The sequence below is a fragment of the Lissotriton helveticus genome, chromosome 6, assembly GCF_964261635.1.
Source record: "Lissotriton helveticus chromosome 6, aLisHel1.1, whole genome shotgun sequence".
Taxonomy (NCBI): Eukaryota; Metazoa; Chordata; class Amphibia; order Caudata; family Salamandridae; genus Lissotriton; species Lissotriton helveticus.
The window spans coordinates 127,546,111-127,567,240 of record NC_136067.1 but is presented as its reverse complement, the minus strand read 5'-3'; the positions used below and the strand labels follow the sequence as shown (position 1 = coordinate 127,567,240).

At 48.7% G+C, this 21,130-nt stretch overlaps 1 protein-coding gene across 1 annotated transcript in view; it reads left to right on the top strand.

Annotated features, from left to right (window-relative positions):
* The window catches only part of LRFN2 (leucine rich repeat and fibronectin type III domain containing 2), a 1,621,598-nt gene that overhangs the window by 1,275,054 nt on the left and 325,414 nt on the right, over nucleotides 1-21,130 (top strand). Inside the window, exon 7 of the mRNA XM_078647494.1 lies at nucleotides 13,763-15,155. Coding sequence (XP_078503620.1) covers nucleotides 13,783-15,155 — 1,373 coding nt within the window. The 5' untranslated portion in view covers nucleotides 13,763-13,782. The remainder of the gene's footprint in view (nucleotides 1-13,762; nucleotides 15,156-21,130) is intronic.

The following is a 21,130-nucleotide window of genomic DNA, read 5'->3' as shown; positions in this document are numbered from 1 at the left end:
TTAATATATATTTCTTTAGAAAATGTTCTTTAAAATATTATCTCACATTGAAAATTCATTAAAGCACAATTCCTATAAGCATCTCCCTGTTATCTTACATTTTACATATCACTCATTCTAGTCGAAGAGCCTCTTGGTGTCGAAGTCAAGATGTAGTGCACATTCTTCAGGACCAAATTTCATTATTACAGGGCTGAAAGACTAGGCCTAGTTCCTCTGGTAATTCCTTATCTTCTCCCAAACTGTACATGGAGATTTCAGTTGTTTTAATCTGCTGAAATCTCCATTTGAAAGAAAATAGGTTTGAAGTGTTCCTGCAGTTCTAATAATTCATAATCTCATAATTCTGATGGGCTGGTACAATATGTTTCTGTTACAATCAGCCTAAAGAGGCCATTTGTAATGAGGGCAAAAGTAGTATATTTGCAAAGCCCCCTGATAATTGTGTCCACCCATTTAGACATGGAAACAAACCCGTTTGAATAAAACGCGTAAGTAGTGTGGACAGGATTCCCAAACATTGCAATTTTTCTCAGAGTTGTGTAGGGCAAGGTGTTTTGCACTCAGGAAATTTAATTTAATCTGTTAAACGAAATTTACAATTGACCTACTGATACTCTTTCCTGGTAATTATACTCTAGGTTAATTTTGAAGGATGAATGTGCCTGAAACATTGTGGATTGCATAGACTTCCTGGGGAATTTATGAATTTCATAAATCTAGTCAATGCATAGCAGGGAACCAACAATTTGTAGACTTTCAACTTTCTTTAAAAACAGTTGAATGAGCCCGTCACCTAAAAAGTCGAGGCTAAAGAACGCATTTTTTGCATTCCAGGGTGTAACACAGGCAGGTTTTGTGATCAACCAATAGGACCAGCAGTGCAAAGGAACTATCAACTATCCAAGTCAGTTACTTTCTGTTAGGAGATATGTCACATTCTACTACAAAGCTGTCCTCAAAACCTACGCGGACAATGTCTGACTGATAGGTACCATAATAGGGAATCATCATTTAGGTATTCTGACAAGTAACCGCAGTTTCTTTAAGATATGGGGCTCCATTAGGATGACGGGCGGACATTGTCCGCCCGTCACCCTATCGTAGAACGGGACCACCCGCCATAAGGGCGGGGGTCCCGTGGGGGGAATTAGGATGTGCCCCCCACAGTGGCGGGCACATCCTGTAGTTTTAGCATTGTAGCGGGCGGTGCACTCTGCACCGGCCGCCACAATGTTAAAAATGCTTTTTTGCATTTGCATATGCAAAGCGGCTGGCACCGACAGTGGTGGCAACCTGGGGGCCCTGCAGGGGGCCTCAGCAGCAATATCCACCTGCCTTTCCGTGGCGGCCTCTACTTTTTGCCATTGTAATCCTAATCTGGCGGAGGGGAAAACGAGAGTGCTTGTCGGGCGGATTGCCCCCTCTTGCGGGGGCAATCCGCCCGACATCCTAATGGGGCCCATAGCGTTAGGCTCCAAAAAAGAAGAGTTTTTCTGTTTCTTGAACCTTTGTCACTTTAATAAAAATGGAGCATCTCTGGGAACGGTATTTCACGTGAAGGTCTTCTATACATCACATCTTCAATTACGGATAAAAGATTGGCATGTCATTTCAAGAACAGTATATTGATCTGACCTGACAAAAATCAATTTCCCTATGACTTTGACCCAGAGAGGTGTGAGTTACAAATGACCAGGAAGAACATTAAAGGGTGATGACCTGGAAGTCCTAAACTTGTAGGGTTTTTGTGATTTGTCAACCGTCGATCAATACAGAATCCATGCAGTGAAACAGAGATTTCCTCCCAGGCTATTTGATCTTGGACAAAAATAAAATATTTCAAAGGAACAACGAAATTCTATCAATGGAGATAAACATGGATTTATTACCATTGTTAAGTGGGGAGAGTGGCCATGACTCACAAATCAACAATGGTAATAAATACTATATTATGATCTGTGCCCCTGCATGTATCGTTTATGCCATTGCATTTTGATTTGCATAAACATTTGCTATACTGGGGTAATAAACTCAAATGTATCGTTTGCACTGTAGTAATAAATATGTGCATGCATGTGTGTAAGTAAAATCTAAATAACTTGTTATTATTGGGCCACATCTGTTGTTACTGACATGGCATAAACAAATATTCTAAAAAAGTATTAAAGTGAACCTATGGTTAGCTTTGATGATAACACCTTAAATGATGTTTAGTACAAACTCAGAAATTCACCTAAAAATAGGTCAAGTTCAGTTACGATTATGAATCTAAATTGAAAAATACTCATATTTGCAAGTTATGGTTAGGAGCACAATACTCCATTTATTGTACAAATGCCTGAAAACCATAACTCACACAAACAATGCAATGCCTATGACCTCACCCTTAATGAAACAGATGCAATTACAAAATGTTGTAAATCATATCACAGATGACATTCCGTATCTTATTATTACTATTACCACTTTAATAAAGACAATTAGGAATTTAGTATAATTTATTGGTTTTACAATGTGTTTTTTGTTTAATTACATTTGGCATTTAGGTGTTTTAGTATACATATTGAGGGCCACACACACATTGCATTAGGTGTGTGAGTTATGGTTTTTGTATTGGGTTTTATCTAAGGGAGATTTTTTCTGACAAAAATGTTTCCTGATTCTTTTAATGATGCTGTAAGATCAGCAGATGGAGCTCGCCAAGGAAAGACTCATATTCACCCTACCACTAGACCTCTTCTATCCCAAGAACTCCACGAGGAGCTGTCCTCTCCGTCATATTTCTGATTGTGTTTTGACTTTGAAAGAAGAGAGTCTGATTTTACTATCCTAGTGCCATATTACCAAAATGAGAGCATGGATCTAGTGATTGCTTGCATTCTGTCTCATTTTATACCAGTAGCGGCCGGTGGTAGGAGTGCTGCGGGAGGTGAGGCGGGGCAGACGTGGAGCAGGGTGGGTGGTAGTAAACTATGTTATACGGCCCAACGGAGGTAAGTAAAAAATGTAATAAATAAAACAAATTTCATTGCACGCGCTGCATTGCCAAATGCGATGTAGCGCACGCATCGAAATTCGTATTATTTATTTATTTGTTTACTTACCTCCGTTGGGCCGTATTCCATAGTTTACTACCCCTCAACCTGCTCCACCCCCGCCCGCCCTACCGCCCCGCAGCACTCCCTCCACACTGCTACTGTTTTATACACTCACTTAACAAAATGTGCTCTCTCCAGGAGAGGTGTGCATGGAGTGGACATATTTATAGTCTGTGGTTAACAGAAGCTGATCTTGAACATACCACCTTTTTGGGGGATTCACATCTGCCTTTCATGTGAACAGCAGATGATATTGTGCAAGGGACCATGGGCAGCTGCAGGATAGCTGTCCTGCACATGAGACAGAGTAGTTCACCTTAGGGCTAAATTCAGATTGGCTGCTGGGAGCAAATCAAAAAGTGCCTACTGCAGGCCCTAATCTGATTGGTTGAAAGTGTGGTCAATCACATTTTTGAAAAAACAGCAATCTGATAGGCTACCTTTTCAGCCAATCAGAATAAATTAATGTGTTTTCCTTTCCCTTGGCTACTGAAATCTGCCCTGCAAGTGGACACGAAAAATGGCCGATTTTGCCACACTAGGGATAGTGCTGCGGTGTAAAATGGAGCAGCTCTTTTAATCTGCCACTCCCTCTTTGAATGCCAGCAGGTCAGCCTGCCTACAGAGTGGAATGACACTCCCATGGAGTGGAATGATCACTCCCACTCTGCGGCAGGACTCTTCTTATAGGGGACCTCAGAGGGTCCTAGTATCATCCATACCACCTCTGTCTCGTTAGTGCACTGTTTAAGAGCCCGTTTACATTGTACAGGAATGCAATATGCACTCACAATGGGGCCTTGCGGGGTGGGGGGGGGCGACCGGAGGGAGGCTTGCCCCCCCCCCCGGAATTTTGGGGCCCCGGGAGGAAGGGGAGGGGGACTAGATAGGCAGGGGACAGGAAGGAGTCTTGGGCTGGTTGGGCTGTTTGGGGGGATTTGGGCTTCCTTGGGCTAGCTTTGGGCTGGTGGTAGCCTTGGGCTTCTTTTGGGCTGGTGTGTATAATACCGGCCATGTTGGGTCACTGTCCACCATTTTAGGGACAGTGACCCAGCAGTCGAGTTGTAGACAGGAAAGTTTTTTGGTCGGTTAGTTTGAGCTTGTTGCAGGGTAGGGTTTCTAGGGTTTGGTTAGCGGTGGGGTTTTGGTGGGAGCGGTAGTATTTTTGAGGCGTGAGGTTTGGAGGCGGCGGCGCGACGGTGTTGTGGTTGTGAGTACAGGCGGGGGGTGGGGCTGGGGGGCCAGCGGGAGGGGGGGGCGGCTCCCCGTTGCTGATAGAGGAATCGGAGGTGGAGGGGGGGCAGGTGAGGGGGGGTGAGAGTGAACTGGACACGGGGGTCATCGTCGGAAGGGGAGGGGGGCGTGGTGGGGCCCAGCAGGCCGGCGTCTCCTCAGTGGGTGAGGGTGGACGGGGGGTTGGGGGGGTGAGGCGGGGTGGCCGTGGGGCGAGGGAGTGGCGAGGCGTGGTCATGGGGGTCAGGGCGGAGAGGGGGTGGGAGAGGAGGGGGGGAAAGGGGGGTGCGGGGAGTGGGGTCTCGGGGGTAGGGGGTGGCGGGGGGTAGCGGGGGTGGGTCGCGGGGATGTGGGGCATGTGGGGGTTTGGGGGTGGGCGTGGGAGGGGGATGGGGGCGCGGGGGGTGCAGGGTGGGGGCGTTGGGAAGGGGGGTGGGGGGGACGTACGGCGCGACGGGGAAGGCATTCAGCGGCCTGGGGGAGAGGCGCGCCAGGAGGTTGGGGGGGCGAAGGAGGTGAGTTTCCATCGGCATGATGGACTTTCCAGCTTTTTTCTTGGCAGGAGCAGTTGGCAGGGGGCTCGGGTGAGTAGCATGCGGCTCCAACCCGCCGAGAGGATGGGCCGGCTCTGCCTTGTACGGGCGGTCACGCTCCACCGAGGGACCATGCACGGTGGAGTGGTGTGGCTCACTGGTTAGAGGCGGCAGACCCGGAAGCAGAGAACGGCCCGGGACCAGGGTTCAATTCCCGACGCGGCAGGGTCGTGGACCAGGGTCAGCGGACTCAATAATTCTCGCTTCGGTGCCTACTCTAACCAGGGATCACACTCGGCAACTCTGGGCATTAGCTTGCCTCATCTCTACAACGGCCCCCCACATTCGCCCGGGGATGCCTGGTTTCACCTTGGAGATACCCAGTAGGGACCGTCTCACAGGGATAGCCAGGACGGGTTCCCCAGCGGTCTACAGCGCCACGACGCCTCAGGGCAGCAGTGCGCTTTACAAGACACATACATACATACATACATACATACGTGAGGACAGCGGATGGCAGGGCCATAGGTCTCCGCCGCCCCCCTCCCGATGGGTCGAGACGGCCGCCGGGGGACGGGGATGGAGCGAACATGTGTCAGGATATTCGGATTACCAAACAGAGAGGGGGAGAAGGGAGAGCGTAGACTTGGGGGCGTTGATGCAGGCTTGCAGGGACAAGGCGGGTTTGAGCAGGGTGAGCAGAGAGATGGAGTCGGAGGAGGAAAGGGAGCTTCGGGAGGGGGAGGGGGAAACGAGTAATGCTGTTGGAAGTATTTTGCAGGTACTCCCCCGGCAGACGGTGCCGCGAGTGACGGCCCCCCCAGCGGAACTGGTTAGGCGGCGGGATCCGGTGCGGACGCCAGCCTTGACGCCAGGTAAGACCGGAGCACGGATGGGGAGTGGCTTGGGCGGGCCTCATGGAGGCCGAGTGGCGGGGGGTGCAGATGCCGGGGGGGTGGTTTGGGTGCGCCTCAGAGAGGTCGGGTGTCTGTGGGTACGGATGCTGAAGGTGGTGAGTTGGTGAGACTGGTGAAGGGCAGGTATGTGATGGATGAGGAGGTGGGTACGGGGACGGAAGGGGCGGCGGGAGACGCGACGTCAGTGAGCGCGGGGATCGGGGATGCGGCGACGTCCGGAGGAGCGATGGCGTCTGGCGGCGGGGCGAAGGAGAGTTGTAATGTGCCGGTCAAGAAGTTGCCGTATACGGGGGTGGCGAAACCACTGGGGGCGCACTTGTCGCTGGCAACCAAGGAGAAGATCTGGAAGGGGGAGTATGTGGAGATTTTGAAGTTGCTTCACAGGGAGTTGATGGCCATGGAGGGTTCGAAGGAGGAGGAACAGGAGTTAGCTAGACGCCCCAAGGTGCCAGTGACCATTGAAAATTGGTCGGCTGCTTTCCTGATTTATGCTAGTGTCTACTGCGAAAAGTATCCTGACAGGTCGTTCGCTTTATTTAAATATATGGATGTGGTGCGGCGGGCACATGTGACGGACGGAGGTTATGCGTGGTCGCATTACGACGAGGAGTTCCGGGCGCGCATGGCTTCGGACCCGGAGGCGCAGTGGGGTGAGCTGGATGCGGACTTGTATCAGCAGACGATGAGTGGGGCGAAGTTTGGCCGCATCATCTACACGGCCAGTGGGCTTCCGCTGGCGCCGCCCCCCTTTACGGCCCGCCCCACCCATGGGGGGGTGGGGGCGGCGGACACCGGGAGTACAAACAGCGTCGGGGCCTGCTGGGACATCAACAAGGGTTCCTGTCTCAGGCAAGTGTGCCGTTTTCGGCATGAATGCTCCAAGTGCGGGAGGAGACACCCAGTGGTGCGCTGCTGGGGGCTCGGGGGAGGGCCCGCACAGGGGCAGCAGTCGGCGCCAGCTCCCGCTGGGGGGAGAGGGGGCGGCAGGGGGGGCGGTGCCATGGGAAAAAGCTCGTACACCGGTTAGGCTGGACAGGCTCGAACCTCTCTTGGCGGCTAATCCGCGGGCGGACGATGCGGCCGTGCTGCGTCGGCTCTTCAGGGAGGGTTTTTGGTTGGGGTACGAGGGTCCGCGGATTGCTCGGTGGGCGGAGAACTTGAAGTCCGTGAACTCGCACAGAGGTATCGTCCGGGAGAAGCTTTTCAAGGAGGTGAAGGAAGGCAGGATGGTGGGTCCCTTTCCGGAGCCGCCCCTGCCGGGCTTGATCATTTCCCCGATTGGAGTGGTTCCAAAAAAGGAGCAGGGTCAGTTTCGACTGATTCATCATCTGTCATGGCCGGAGGGGACGTCGGTGAATGACTACATCTCAGCGGATTTGGCGTCCGTGTCGTACTCGTCCGTGGACGTGGCGAGGAGGCTGGTGACGGCGGCAGGGCAGGGTGCACTCATGGCAAAATGCGATGTCAAATCTGTGTTTCGGTTGTTGCCGGTGCACCCGGCGGATTATCAATTGCTGGGGATCCAGTTTGACGGCTCCATTTTCGTGGATAGAGCGCTTCCCATGGGGTGCTCCATGTCGTGTACATTGTTTGAGAGGTTGAGCTCCTTCTTGCAGTGGCCTTTTTCCTGGCGCACAGGCTCTGAGACGGTGACGCACTACCTGGACGACTTCTTCCTGGTGGGTCGGCCCAGTTCGACGGACGGCCAGCAGCAGCTGGACAGTTTTACGGACTTCATGGGTTACCTTGGGGTCCCCTTGGCGCCGGAGAAGACTCAGGGTCCCAGCACGGTGCTGTCCTTTCTCGGTATAGAGCTCGACTCAGCGGCCATGGAAGCACGCCTACCGGAGGAAAAGCGGGCAGTGATGATGGATTTGGTGAGAGACATGTTGGCCAGGCAGAAAGTGAAGGTGCAGGAGGTGCAGGTGTTGCTTGGGCATTTGAACTTTGCGTGCCGAGTCGTGCAGCGGGGCGGGCGTTTTGCCATCGGCTGGGGCTGGCATTGTCCGGTCTGACGTTGCCACACCATCACATACGCCTGTCGGCAGGTTCGAGAGAGGACTTGAGCATGTGGCTGGCCTTTTTGGGGCGCTTTAATGGAGTGCCCATGGCGCCGCCGGAGGACTGGGAGTGGGACGTCACGATGTCGTCGGACGCGGCGGGAGTCGGCGGCTTCGGTCTCTACTGGGCGGAGAGATGGTGCGCGGAGCAGTGGCCGGCTCATTTGCAGGCGGGGGGGAGGAGTATTGCATTCCTGGAGCTTTTTCCGTTGGTGGTGGCTGTGACAGTGTGGGCGCAGGACCTGGCGCACAAGCGAGTCTTGGTCAGGGTGGATAATATGTCGGTGGTGCTAGTGGTGAATCGGCAGTCCGCGAGGGAGTCCCAGGTGCTGAAGTTGATGCTCGTTTTTGTGTTGAAGTGCCTGGAGCATGACATTCTGTTTCAAGCGCAGCATATACCGGGGGTGGACAATGACATTGCGGATGCTTTGTCTCGTTCACAGTGGCAGAGGTTCCATGGGCTAGCCACGGAGGCGGCCGCAGCCAAGACGCGGGTGCCGGAGGAGCTTTGGTTGGTGGGAGAGCGCGGGTCGTTCAGTTGGTGAAGGCGTCACTCGCGGCGTCCACGTGGAAGGCTTATGAGCAGGCTTGGCTGGAGTTTCTGCGTTGTGGAGCGGTAAGGCAGCGTGGCCAGTGGCGTCGGGAGGAGCAGGTGGTGCGGTACATGCTCGGGTTGATGGACAAGGGGCTGGCGAGGGTGAAGATTGCGGGAAAGTTGGCGGGGGTGGCGTTAATGGGGAAGCTCTGGTGGGGTTATGCGCCTTCGGCGGGAGAGTTGGGGGGGGCGTCTTTTGGAGGGTTGGGAGAGGGAGAAGGGGCGAGGGTGCGCAGCAACGTCCGATTACGGAAGGGATGCTGGAAGGCTTGGTGCGCCGCCTACTGGAGGTATGCAGGGATCAGGCGGAGACGTTTTTGTTTTCCACACTGATGTCGTGGATGTTTTTTGGTGCGTTCTGGGTGCTGGAGTTGGTGGGGTTGCGGGGACGGCCAGGAGTGCGGTGGGGGGAGGTAGATTTGCGAGGCCGGGAGGTGGCGGTGCGTTTGCAGCGGTCGAAGACTGATCAGCGCGGAGAGGGTACTTGGGTGGTGCTGGGTCCTGGGGGGTCAGAGGCGGTGTGTCCGGCGGAGTGGGGGAGACGCAGGACGGTGGGGAGGTTTTTTGTCGGGGAGAGGCCGGTCGGGTGACGGCGGCTCAGCTGCTGTGGGTCCTGCGGCACGCCCTGCGGTCTATGGGTGAGGACCCGAAGGAGTTCGGGACGCATTCCTTTCGCATTGGTGCGGCGACGGAGGCGGCGCGAAAGGGTTGGGGCAAGGAAGAGATCAAACGACTGGGACGCTGGAAATCGGACTGTTATAGGACGTAGGATGCGGGGGGTAGGAGTGGAGTGAGGTTGACATGTTTGACCCATTGCTTACATATGTATCTTTGCAGGTGCGGTGGCGGGGCCTACTGCGACAGCGATGAGCATTTACGTGGTGGGCCATTCCTTTGTTAAGAGAGCGGAGAGGGCCGAATGGGAAAATCACAGGAACCTCAATTTGGAGTTAGATGAACAGTTGTTTCGGTGTCATTGGAGGGGAAAAGGGGGCATGCGTTGGCACGAGTTGGTGCCGGCTTTAAACAATGTTGTGCGGGGGGGGGTCTGTCCGGATGTGGTAGTCATCCACTTGGGAGAAAATTACTTGGTGCAGGGGACTGGCACTTGTGAAACAGATGAAGAGGGATTTGCTGGAAATTCGGAGGCAGTGGGCGGGGTGTGATGTCATTTGGTCGGAATTCATCCCTAGATGATGCTGGAGGGGGGCGGAGAGGCCTGCGGCTATTGACAGGACACAGAGGAAAATTCACAGGGAAATTCGGGCTTTCTGTGAGAAGGAAGGCTTGGGTAGGATGGAGCACCCAGAGTTGAAGTATGGGGCAGTGTATTTTTTCATGGAGGATGGCGTGCTTTTGTCACGATATGGGATGGAGCTCTATATTGTGCAGCTGAAAGAGGCAATAGATCGGGCACTTGGGGTGCGCAGGTATCCGAAGGTGCAGGGGCCCTGGGGCGGGGAGTGTACATATGGCAAGTGTTTAAACAGTTGAGGCAGGCGTTTGGGTAGTTGGTAATTATGTATATGCTGTTTGCGGGGGAACATTTTAGGGGCGGGGGTTTGCCAGGTATGTATATATTTAGTTAGGCCTAGTTTTGTACGGCAAAGGCCAAGGATTTGGTATTGTGTTAAGATGCACCTGTTCCCAATAAAGCGGCCTTTATCACACCTTATATTGTCTCCGGTCGGTCTTTCCCCTCCCCGTCTCCCGATGGGCCCCAAAGTTAGTATTACAGAAGGGGCCACACAAGAGTATGCAATCCTTTTTTAATTCAGAAGTGAGCAGAGGAACACAAAGTGCATGGGAAAACCTGCTGCACTTTTCGGGTATTTTGGTAGCCTGGCCACTCCTATCTCATACTATCTCATACTAAAATGTGAAACCGTCATTTGTTGATTTTTTTCAGGAGTGTCGCGGATAAATATGTAGTGTGCTGATTGTTAACACTGTTTTAAAGTCAGTCTAAGTTAACTAAAGGGACTGCTGGCATTAGAATATTTGATGTGTGCAAATGTTTGTGCAGTGTGGTAATTGTATGTGTGAACTCTTTTCAAGAAATGGTGTGCAAAATGTCTCTGCACAGGCACACTTTGTACACCAAACAGTTCTTTTGAGTTGCTCTATTAAACAGCAGTCTTACAATTTCAGGACCACACAACCAGTTTTGCATGAATGTACGACATGAGTGTTCCTGCACCTGGAAGAACCAATACCTTTGGTACCAGTAGGTACTGGAACTTTTGGATTCGGGGTATCTCACCCATTACAAACTTTCCTTTGAGTATTTGTAAAAAGATGCCAAACATTCGCCAGAAAAAATGCATTTCACCACACCACACGTGATTTCTCAATTTCGGAATCATTTCACTTGGCCATTGTGTCATCCTTATCACATGCTCCTTTGTATGGTGCAAAAAGGTTTGAAAACCAATTATTTCTACACCAAACATTTGTGCTCAGTCTTGTAATCCGGCTCCTGCTATTTTAACGGAAAGTAAGCCTGTAGTTTTTGCTAGTATACTGGGTGGTTCTAGGGAGTTTCTATGATCCAGTGTTTATTAGCATGCTCCATTCGTGTGTATTCACTAAAGATGGAAATGAATAATATCCCCCTTTCTCTGTAAAAGATTGTATAAGGTCACTCCCTGTGATGTCAGCAGGGGCTTACAGGGTTCAGTCTCTTCTGTTACCGTAATTATTTGATGAAATGCCACCCATAAATTTTGTGACAATCTTATCCACAGATGCGTCGTGTTCCTTTACCTTTAATAGCAGACATTAGAAGGAGATCTATCAGGTCAACTTCCTTAAAAACACATTCTCTTCACCATAGGCTGTAAATCTTTTTGTGCATTTAGGTAAGATGCTTATGGAGTGTTGGTTAAGCTATTTTAGGCATTGGCTATATGGTGTTTGTTGGATTTGGCCCTTTTGGCAGGTTCACCCCGTAACTTTTTGTGTTCTCCTAGCCTGTTTCAGTAACCTGGTGTTGGTGATTTTAGGCCTCTGCGCACTTTAGCACTGTGGCCCAGTGTAAAGTGCATGCGCTCTCTGTGTATGTGTGGTGAGATGGGCCTGCCCTCCCATAGGAATGCATGTGTGTCCCTGGTAGTTCCTGATATGAGAGGAGTGCAGGGGCGAGTTTAGTATGTACGAACTCATGAGAATAAATGCTGCGCAATGGTGTGCACAGATTTATGGTGACTGGTGGAGAAATGCCACTTTTAGAAGTTGGCATTTCTGTGTACTGTGTGTCTGCCTGCCTGATGCGAATTGGATGTCTGGCTTGTGATTGACAGGTACTGGATGATGTGGGTGGCTCCAGGAGCCAAGATGGGTCTGCCCAGTGGTGAATAGGGAGATCTGCAAGTAGATGGGAGGGAGGAGTTGCACCTGGGACCTGAATAGGGCTGTGCCTTCCCTCCACAATGCTGGCTCCGCCCCCTGTGGTGCGTCTGAGCACCTAGCCCCCAACTGACTATGTAGAGAGGAGCGGAGCACAACAAAGTGCTCCAAAGCTCCCCTTAACCAGTTGTATCTGATTCCGCCAAACCATGCACCTTTAAACAAAGGGAAATGCTATATAAAAGAAGGGGATGTGACTCCATAATGTGGTCTACTTTTGGATCCTGACAGAGGGGGCTTGCTGCTGGTGGTGCCCAGGAGGGACCGCCATGGGTCTGCCTCCCTGCTGGAGGGCCCTGTCGATGTGATACTGTGCATAATGTGGTTTATGTTACAAGCAGATGCTACTAAGTACAGTAATTACCAGTGGTTACTGGTTGCACGCTTATGATCTGTTTTACTTTTACTAAGTTTGCTATGTAATGGTTCTGACAGTGGTCCATGTGGCCCTGTTATGTGTATATAATCCCGTGTAAATATTGCTCAGTGCCAGTTGGCACAGTGTATATTGTGTGATTACTATTCTAATGTGTTATGAGAATACAAAGGTTATTTTGATATAACCTTGTGTGGAGGTCCTTTTGTAGTGTGCCTGGGATGTTGTTGCTGTGTGCGTGCGCAAATGCTTTACACATAGCCACCGGGATGAGCCTGACTGCTCGTGCCAAGCTACCAAGGGGGTGAGCAGGGGTTATCTTTGGCGTGTAACTCCCTTGCCCTGACTAGATTGGTGGTTTCTGCCAGGCTTTGGTGCAAGTCTTAGCCAACCAGAAATCCCATTTCTAACAGTGCTGCATTTACAAATTACTTAGCCGCTTGTCTCTCCAGTCAGACTTAGGTCAGCGATTTCTAAGTTTTCATAACGAATGGTTGTTCGACCATTCTCTGATATGAGTGAGTGAGTGAGTAAGTTAGTGATGAGTGAGTGAGTGAGTGAGTTGTTATGTTATGTTATGTTAAAATTATTTTTAAAGCGCACTTACACCAAGCGGTTTCATGGCGCTGTGAGCGGAGAAGAGACAGAAAAACCAGCAGTGAGGATGAATGGGCAGAAAGTGCATTACTCATAACTCTGGCTAAACAGTAGAGTTTTCAGCCGGGATCTGAAGTGGGGGTAGGACGTAATTAATCTATATTCAGCAGGAAGTGAATTCCAGCGGGAGGGGGCGAGAAAGGAGAATCTAAGGGCTCCATGTTTCTTACGAAAGAAAATAGGGGTTGTGAGGAGAGCCAGGTGGGAGGAGCGAAGGTTACGAGGGGGAAAATAGCAGTGAAGCAGGGATGAGATAAAAGCTGGATCAAAGCCAGCCAGTCCTTTAAAGATGATACAACCTAATTTAAATTCACAGCGTTTGGACACTGGGAGCCAATGGAGGCTTTTAAGAAGGGGACAGACATGGTGGTGTCTGGGTTGATGAAAGATGAGTCTGGCGGCCTGATTTTGTACCAGCTGCAAGCGACGAAGCGTGAGTGAGTGAGTGAGTGAGTGAGTGAGTGAGTGCCGGTGATTTGGTTTGGAGGGTAACAAGTTCTGCACTGCAGTGCCGGGTAAAGGAGTTGAACGGCGCGATCTGCCTTTTGCCAACCAAATCCGTGTGAACGTGTTCCATGTATAAGGATGTCTCTGTAAGATGTTTCAAACTGGAGGTTAAACTTTTATCTCTAACTCCGTCATCAATGACCGTGTTTGTTAACATTTTATTAGTGGTGGACTCTCAATGAGTGACAGGAATGGTGCCCTATCATTTTACGAAATGAATAATGAATACTTTCCATTACTATGTTTTTGTTTGATGTAGAAATCCTTATAAACAACACCCAATAAACAAACAATGTGAATTGTCATTTTAAAAAAGTATACATTTGCCTGTAAATGCATAAGATAAAAGCATGGGTTGTGTTTACTTTGTTTCAGGTGCCATTGCCTGATTTACGATGGAAAAATTGCTCTGCGGTATCCTGGTGTTTGGAATGGCAGCTGTGATCAACGCGTGCCCAAAATACTGCGTCTGTCAAAACCTGTCGGAGTCGCTGGGAACGCTGTGTCCGTCAAAGGGCCTCCTCTTTGTTCCTGTAGACATAGACCGAAGGACAGTGGAACTGAGGCTTGGGGGAAATTTTATTATAAACATCAGCAGGCAAGATTTTGCCAACATGACCGGGCTAGTGGACCTGACCCTATCCAGGAATACGATCAGCTATATCCAGCCATATTCTTTTATAGATCTGGAGAGCTTACGATCTTTGCACTTGGACAGCAACCGGATGATGAGCCTTGGGGATGACATCTTTAAGGGTCTTTTAAATCTGCAGCACTTGATCATGAACAATAACCAGCTAGGCAGCATCGCGGATGAGGCCTTTGAGGATTTTGTACCTACTCTAGAAGATTTGGACCTATCCTATAACAATCTGGGGGGCATTCCCTGGGAAGCTGTCAGGAAGATGGTAAACCTGCATCAGCTCAGCTTGGATCACAATCTTATTAGTTTTATCACAGAAGGCACATTTACAGATCTGAACAAACTGGCCAGATTGGATTTAACTTCTAACAGACTTAAAAAGCTGCCCCCAGATTCAATATTTTCAAGATCACAACTGTATGAGATTGAAACCACCCCTTTTTCACCTCCCCTCTCACTTAGCTTTGGTGGCAACCCACTACATTGCAACTGTGAGCTTGTTTGGTTACGAAGGTTGGAAAGGGAGGATGATATGGAAACATGTGCTTCTCCCCCCCCTCTGAAAGGCAAATACTTTTGGCATGTTCAAGAGGGGGAGTTTGTGTGTGAACCCCCTCTTATTACACAACACACTCATAGACTGCTGGTGCTCGAAGGGCAAACGGCCTCACTAAAGTGCAAAGCCATTGGTGATCCTGCTCCGGTCATACATTGGGTGGCCCCAGATGATCAAATCATTGCCAATTCTTCGAGAACAATCATCTACGACAATGGCACTCTGGATATCCTCATAACAACTTCTAAGGATTATGGTACATTCACATGCATTGCCGACAATGCAGCTGGAGAGTCAACCGCAAACATTGAGCTGTCGATAATACAGCTCCCACACCTCAGCAATGGAACTGGCCGAACAGCTCCACCCAAATCACGGCTTTCTGACATCACCAGCTCGACTCGTTCCAACCGCGGGGAGGTGAAAACTGCACCAGAGAGAGCCGTTGCGGTGTCAGAAATATCAACTACCTCAGCATTGGTCAAATGGTCAGTGAGCAAATCTGCCCCGAAGGTTAAGATGTATCAACTACAGTACAACTGCTCCGATGACGAAGTCCTTATCTACAGGTAAATGTGAAATGTTAATACCGATTGACTGGTGACTACGAGAGTATTGAGTTATAAATATATTTTTAGAAAAATATCATAACCAGAATGTCGCCTGTTTACAACATTACGATGGTGTGCAGATATAAGTACAGATTTACTTTTTCTAACTCCATATCTATGTACCTTGACTACATATAGGGATCTTCAAGGTTTGAGGCGTGGGTTTAGGAATAGTAAATCTATATTAACCTCTATATAGTTACTTAAAAAAACAAAAAGGTACCCAGCATAGTAAATCTATACTTACTTATATAAACTTATCTTCATGACACTCTGGTTGTCTGGATACAATATTTTTGTTATTAGGATTCTGGAATACAAGAGATTGGATGGTATGCTGTTTTAGACACATACCTTATTTTATTGTTTAAATTAGGAAATGGATTGGGTATTGGGTTATGAAAGTAGACAAGTCAGACCTTCTTTGTATTTTATCCAGAACAAAATGTAGCTTCTTGAATATATGGTAATTGACTTCAAACATGTGACATCTTATATGTTCTTGATAGACTGGCAAACGTAGTTAGTTCTCATTAAAAATTGAGTAATGGATATCTATTAATTGGATGATCAAACAGTAAACTGAATTTTATCTATCAAAAGCATGCTTCTAATAACCAGTTTCTGATAGTAAAAATAAGAAATATGATTAAGCAACTAATAGTTGTTACTGAGAGCACTGATGCTGAGCCAATTTGTACGAAGAACCAACATTTGCTAATTACATGTATGGCACTGGTGGATTTATTGACAAGTGTCTGCACCACTGGGTAAAGCAAACACGAAATGTGCATTGGCAAAACAATACAAAGTGACATTTAGCTTCGGTTGTACAGTCCGGATAGTGGTGCAACGGTCAGGGCAAAATTGTTCATGCACTAGTTCATTTTTTGTTATCAGGTGGGTGATTTGTGGGTGAATCTAAAAATAGTGCAGGGAATCATGTTTCATGTCCTATGCATGCGTCAGAAGTGATGACTTTTAAACAATATCATAGAAACAGAGGTATGCAACTATCAATGAACGGTACAGCTAAAATATTGGATTCACATTTAGGCCCAGATTTACTAGATAATCATGCAGTGCAACAGGTGCAAATTCTAAACTGCGCGAGAAGGAGAGAGCAGGAGAGTGCCATATTTACAGAAATATGACACTCTCCACCCTTCTCCCTAGTGCAGCAATGTGCATGGGTGTGTACAGGAGACTAGCATTGGTTTTGTACTGGAAGGACAGGCCGACTGAGAGCCAAAACCGGCCCTGGCAAAGTGCTCGGCCGGCCCCCTGGGGGTGCAACCGAGCTCTTTGCCGGGGCCGGTTTTCGGCCGATTTTGTTACAGGGCTGATTTTGCAGCTGTGCTGCAAAAACGGCCCTGTAACAAAAACGGCCCCCAGGGCCCAAAACCGGCACCCACCCTTGCGACGCACCGGGGGATTGCCCGGTGCCCGCAACGGCCAGTCCGGGCCTGTGGAAGGATACCCTTCCAGTAAAAAATACTATGCTTAGAATAACCTAACAACTTTTCCTACCTTACATGTGTTTTGTACAGTGCATCACAAGAGCAAAGTCGGAAAAGAAAGGAGAAATGAAAGCATGGCTTCATGATAGTGCCTGGTTGAAGTGACGATATTTCCTGATGCTAAACCTTATCTACTTTTTCAAGTAAATAGGACTCAGCGTCAGAAGTCTTGTGTGGCTGCATGGGAACGCCCACGCACTACCCATGATATGTCCCCTTGGCACTAGGTAATGCAAAGCAGTGCTACGCTGGAAAGCAAATTAGTAAAAAAGATTTAGCATCGATTGCATCACTTTTGTGACACAAACATGGCGCTAAAATGTAGTAAATATGCCCCTTTGTTTAAGGTTGGGTCAATCCGAAGAGATTTGCTACTGATTACTAGGCACACCTCTTATCAATTAATAACACAAGTATTTGCTTTTCTAGAAAATGCCTTGAATGAAAAATACGTCATGTGCTTCAAAGGCAGAAAAACATACACAGTAGGGCAAGGTTGTGGCTCACTCAAGCGGCGTCCTTGCGACTAAATTCATGATCAGTAGAACACAACAGAGTGACTCACCCTCTCGTGTGTGGTCGCTCCCTACAGCATTGGCATAACATGGCTTCTTAATTGGTGTTGATAATTAGGAATCTTTTCTAAACAAATAGCGGAGTACGAGCTACCCTGATAAACAGGCCCACACTGCTGTTCCCACTGGTAGCACCTTACTTATTCATTTAAGTACTTCGTGGGTTTGTGTTTCACGGGGGTGGATGCTGTAGGACATGAATTAGAATTAGACAGGGCTACCCGTCACAGCGACAACCATTACAGTGATAGACCTTCACATCGACAAAACCTTTACATGAACACAGCCATTAAATCGACCCGCAGTGACCTCTACCTGGCTCTAAATCCCAAATTACTAGGACTGGAGTAAATCTTCCAGGTCTGTGTGGTGGGAACGGACATTTTGAAGACTGGGTTCAACAATGTGAAGGTCATGGCATGGCTGCCAATCTGATTACATATATCCTGACAGATGTACAGGGCTTCATTGAGTGAAAAACATAACAAGGGGGAAGTAGGAGGAAGAGAAAGAGGGAAAAAGAGTGACAAACGGTGACAGCAGGGATGAAAAAGAACCTGAAGGCAGACGTGGTCCGTGTAGGTAAGAGGGGTGGGCCGGGGGGAGGGATATCGCCAGACAACGACAGGGGAAAATTAATTATTTACTTAAGAAGCCCTTGTTGTCATCTGTCGAAATCCATACCCACCCAGCCCCACCGCTCTTACCTGCATGAGCCACGGCTGGCTGAAGGGCTAAGATAAAGATGCAGGGAGTGTCTGGTGGTGAATAAAAGAAGCGCGAGGTGGGTTCAACACTATAAAGCCTTGGTATTTTGTTCCCTGACCTTCAGTAGCACTGCCAGTGGACTTCTGAGTAAATACTTTGTGCCCTGATACTTAGGGCCTGATTATGACTTTGGTGGTGTGGAAGCGGGGTGGGACACCACTGCCCCATTCTGACAACACCAAGTCAACTTCCTTTGGCATTCTCACAGCGGTGCCTTAGAAACAAGCACCGCAATGGGAACGTCAAAGCAAGTTCCTGCATGGTATGGACAGTTTACTCCAGGCTGTTCAGGAACAGGTGTGCATGCACACAGGGGGAATCACCATGTGCCCCCTGCATGCATACCAGTGTACAGAGGCAACAGGGGACCACTTTCTTTCCCCACAGCCAGCCTTTTCATGGCGGGCTCACCACTATGAAAAGGGGGACTGTGGGGAAACTCACGATATGCTTGGCAGTGCCACAGCGACACTGGCAAGTATATTGCTGCCCCAGACCATGATGCCACCACCAGAGAAGGTGGTTCCTTGGCAGTTACCGAGGACCTTAAACTATCAGATCCCTGTACTTATAACAAGGCGGTCGGGCGACTGGTGCGCTGCTCCACAACTGCCGACGCATATCCACCATGGGTTCAGCGGTCCTAAGGTCTTCCGAACTCGTAATGAGGCCCTTATTCTTTTAGGCTACTGCATATATTTGTGCATACACATGCACACAGTGCAGTGTTAAATGCAAAAGTACGGATTTATAACAACAACTGTGAATCGTTAGAGGGTGGTGTTTTTTCTTTAATTTCCATTTTTAGGTGTACTTTTTACAAGCACCTTTGAAAGCTGCACGGTGAAGGCACATTTTACTCATTCCATAATGTGGTCTTCTCCCAGATAGACTGGCAAGTACACACGCTGACACAGGCAGACACACAAACACCCACCCACACACTGTCTCTCTAACACACACAAACTCTTATACACACAACACAAACTTCTCACAGGCTTATATTAGAAGAGTGTGACACAGGCACAGTCTGTGAATTAAAGGCCCCAAGTCCCACAGTGAATCCCAGGCAGAGAATGAGTATCACACGAGGCAATCTTGCATTGACAACAAGTCTCAGAAAAGCTGAGTCAAGCACAGAGAGACTCCCAATGAGGCAGGCCATCTTACACAGGCAAAGAGGAGGACAAAGACAGGATTTCCTCCATGGGAGTATCATAAAGGCAAATGTGTACTGCAGTCAGTGAATTTTACTCACACATGAACACAGAGTGTTAGACACCTTAAAACAGGCAGCGTTTTACAGAGGCCTGTAGTCTCGCAGTGACAGAATCTCACACTTCATAGCCACACACCGAGTCCCGCCAATGTACAACACACTCAATTGGTCCCACCCACGTAATGAATCTAACACAGGCCAATAATATGCAGACAAACGTTAATACAGCGTTATATACAAGCATGCTTCACCCAAATGCAGTCACCACACATTCTGAGACACACATGCAGTTTCACATGGGCCCTGAGTCTGTCGTCTGCATAGGCTCACATGCATAGCATCTAGCACGTTGAGGCAATCTGTTAATTGTGCTACAGCACATTTAAATGTCCTCCTGCACAGAAGATTTCACATGCGGGTTGTCTGAGCAGGAGGCCCAGGTAGCCTCCCAGTGAGAACAAAACAGTGTGGACCAGAGAAAGAAGAACTGGAAGGATTGGTAACAATAGCAAACCGAGCAGCAAGCACTGGTTAAACTTGTTGGATGGGGCATGGAGCTCCAAGTGCTTGCAGCTAGGTCCCACTACCACCTATAGTTCAGTCCTCTGTGAGACTGGGGGCTGGGGGAAAGAAAGGGTGCTAATGAGGGTGGTTGCATGGTGGTTGTATTGGGGTTTTGGCTTCCTGAATGATGGTGGTGCTGTACACATGGGGCCAGTGTGGAGTCAGTCAGGATGATGGTGCAATTCCGGGCACTGTGAATGGCTGCATTGGCAGTGGGTAATGGTGCTTTGCATACCAGAGAAATGCGAGTACGGCAAGCCATTGTGCTTCACGTGCTGAGGCCGCAATGCTTCTTGTATGACAGTGGGGCTTTACCTTGCTATAACTCCTAGCCAATCAGATTTGTTTTACACATATGGGTAATTCTTTTCATTCTGGGTGCAGTGAAGAAACTGGAACCTAATGGATGCTACTAATCTGGGAGGTCCAAGCATGTACCATAAGTAACCTTCATCACTTGCTGATCAGTATCCCTGGCAGCAAGAGCAGCCTACAGGCCCAGTGAGTGGCTCCTGTCACATTGAGTAGCATAGGCCTGATTGAGCATCACTGACCCGGTTTTCTGAGCAGCACTCTCATTTTGGAAACATCCATTACAACGCAGTCATTACATCGTACTGCTGTTACAACACAGCTGTTACTACACAACTGCCTTTACATTGCATGCCATTACAACACATGTCACTACAACGCATGCCATTACAACGCATTATAAGGTATGTATTAGAGATTTTTTTTGTTTTAGGGTGGGTATGGATTTTGGGGTAGATAGGAATAGTAATGTTTGCACCTACACTATTCAACACTTTCCCTACTGTTGCCCTCACTGGAATGGGAATAGTAATTTTTACCCCTACACTATCCAACAGTTACCCTACTGTTGCACTCACTGGACTGGGAATAGTAATTTTTAGCCGTACACTATCCAACACTTACCCTACTGTTGCCCTAAAAGAATTATGCGTTGTAATGGTATGTGTTGTAATGGTATGTTTTGTAATGGAAGGCGTTATAATGGTCGTTTTTTAAAAATGGGTTGTAACAGCATGCGTTGTAAAATCATGCGATGCAATGGTAGTTGTGATGTATAAACCACATTGTAAAAGCATGCGTTGTAATTGTTTGCGTTATACCATCATATATTCCACACATATACCTGCTCCACAAACATTTTGAAGGACTCTTGACTGACATCTGCACAGGATTCACAGTGGTGGGACTTATGACCTGGCACAGAATTGAGAAGTGATGGCGCTGCATCTTCAATGGCACAAGCCTATGTCTCCT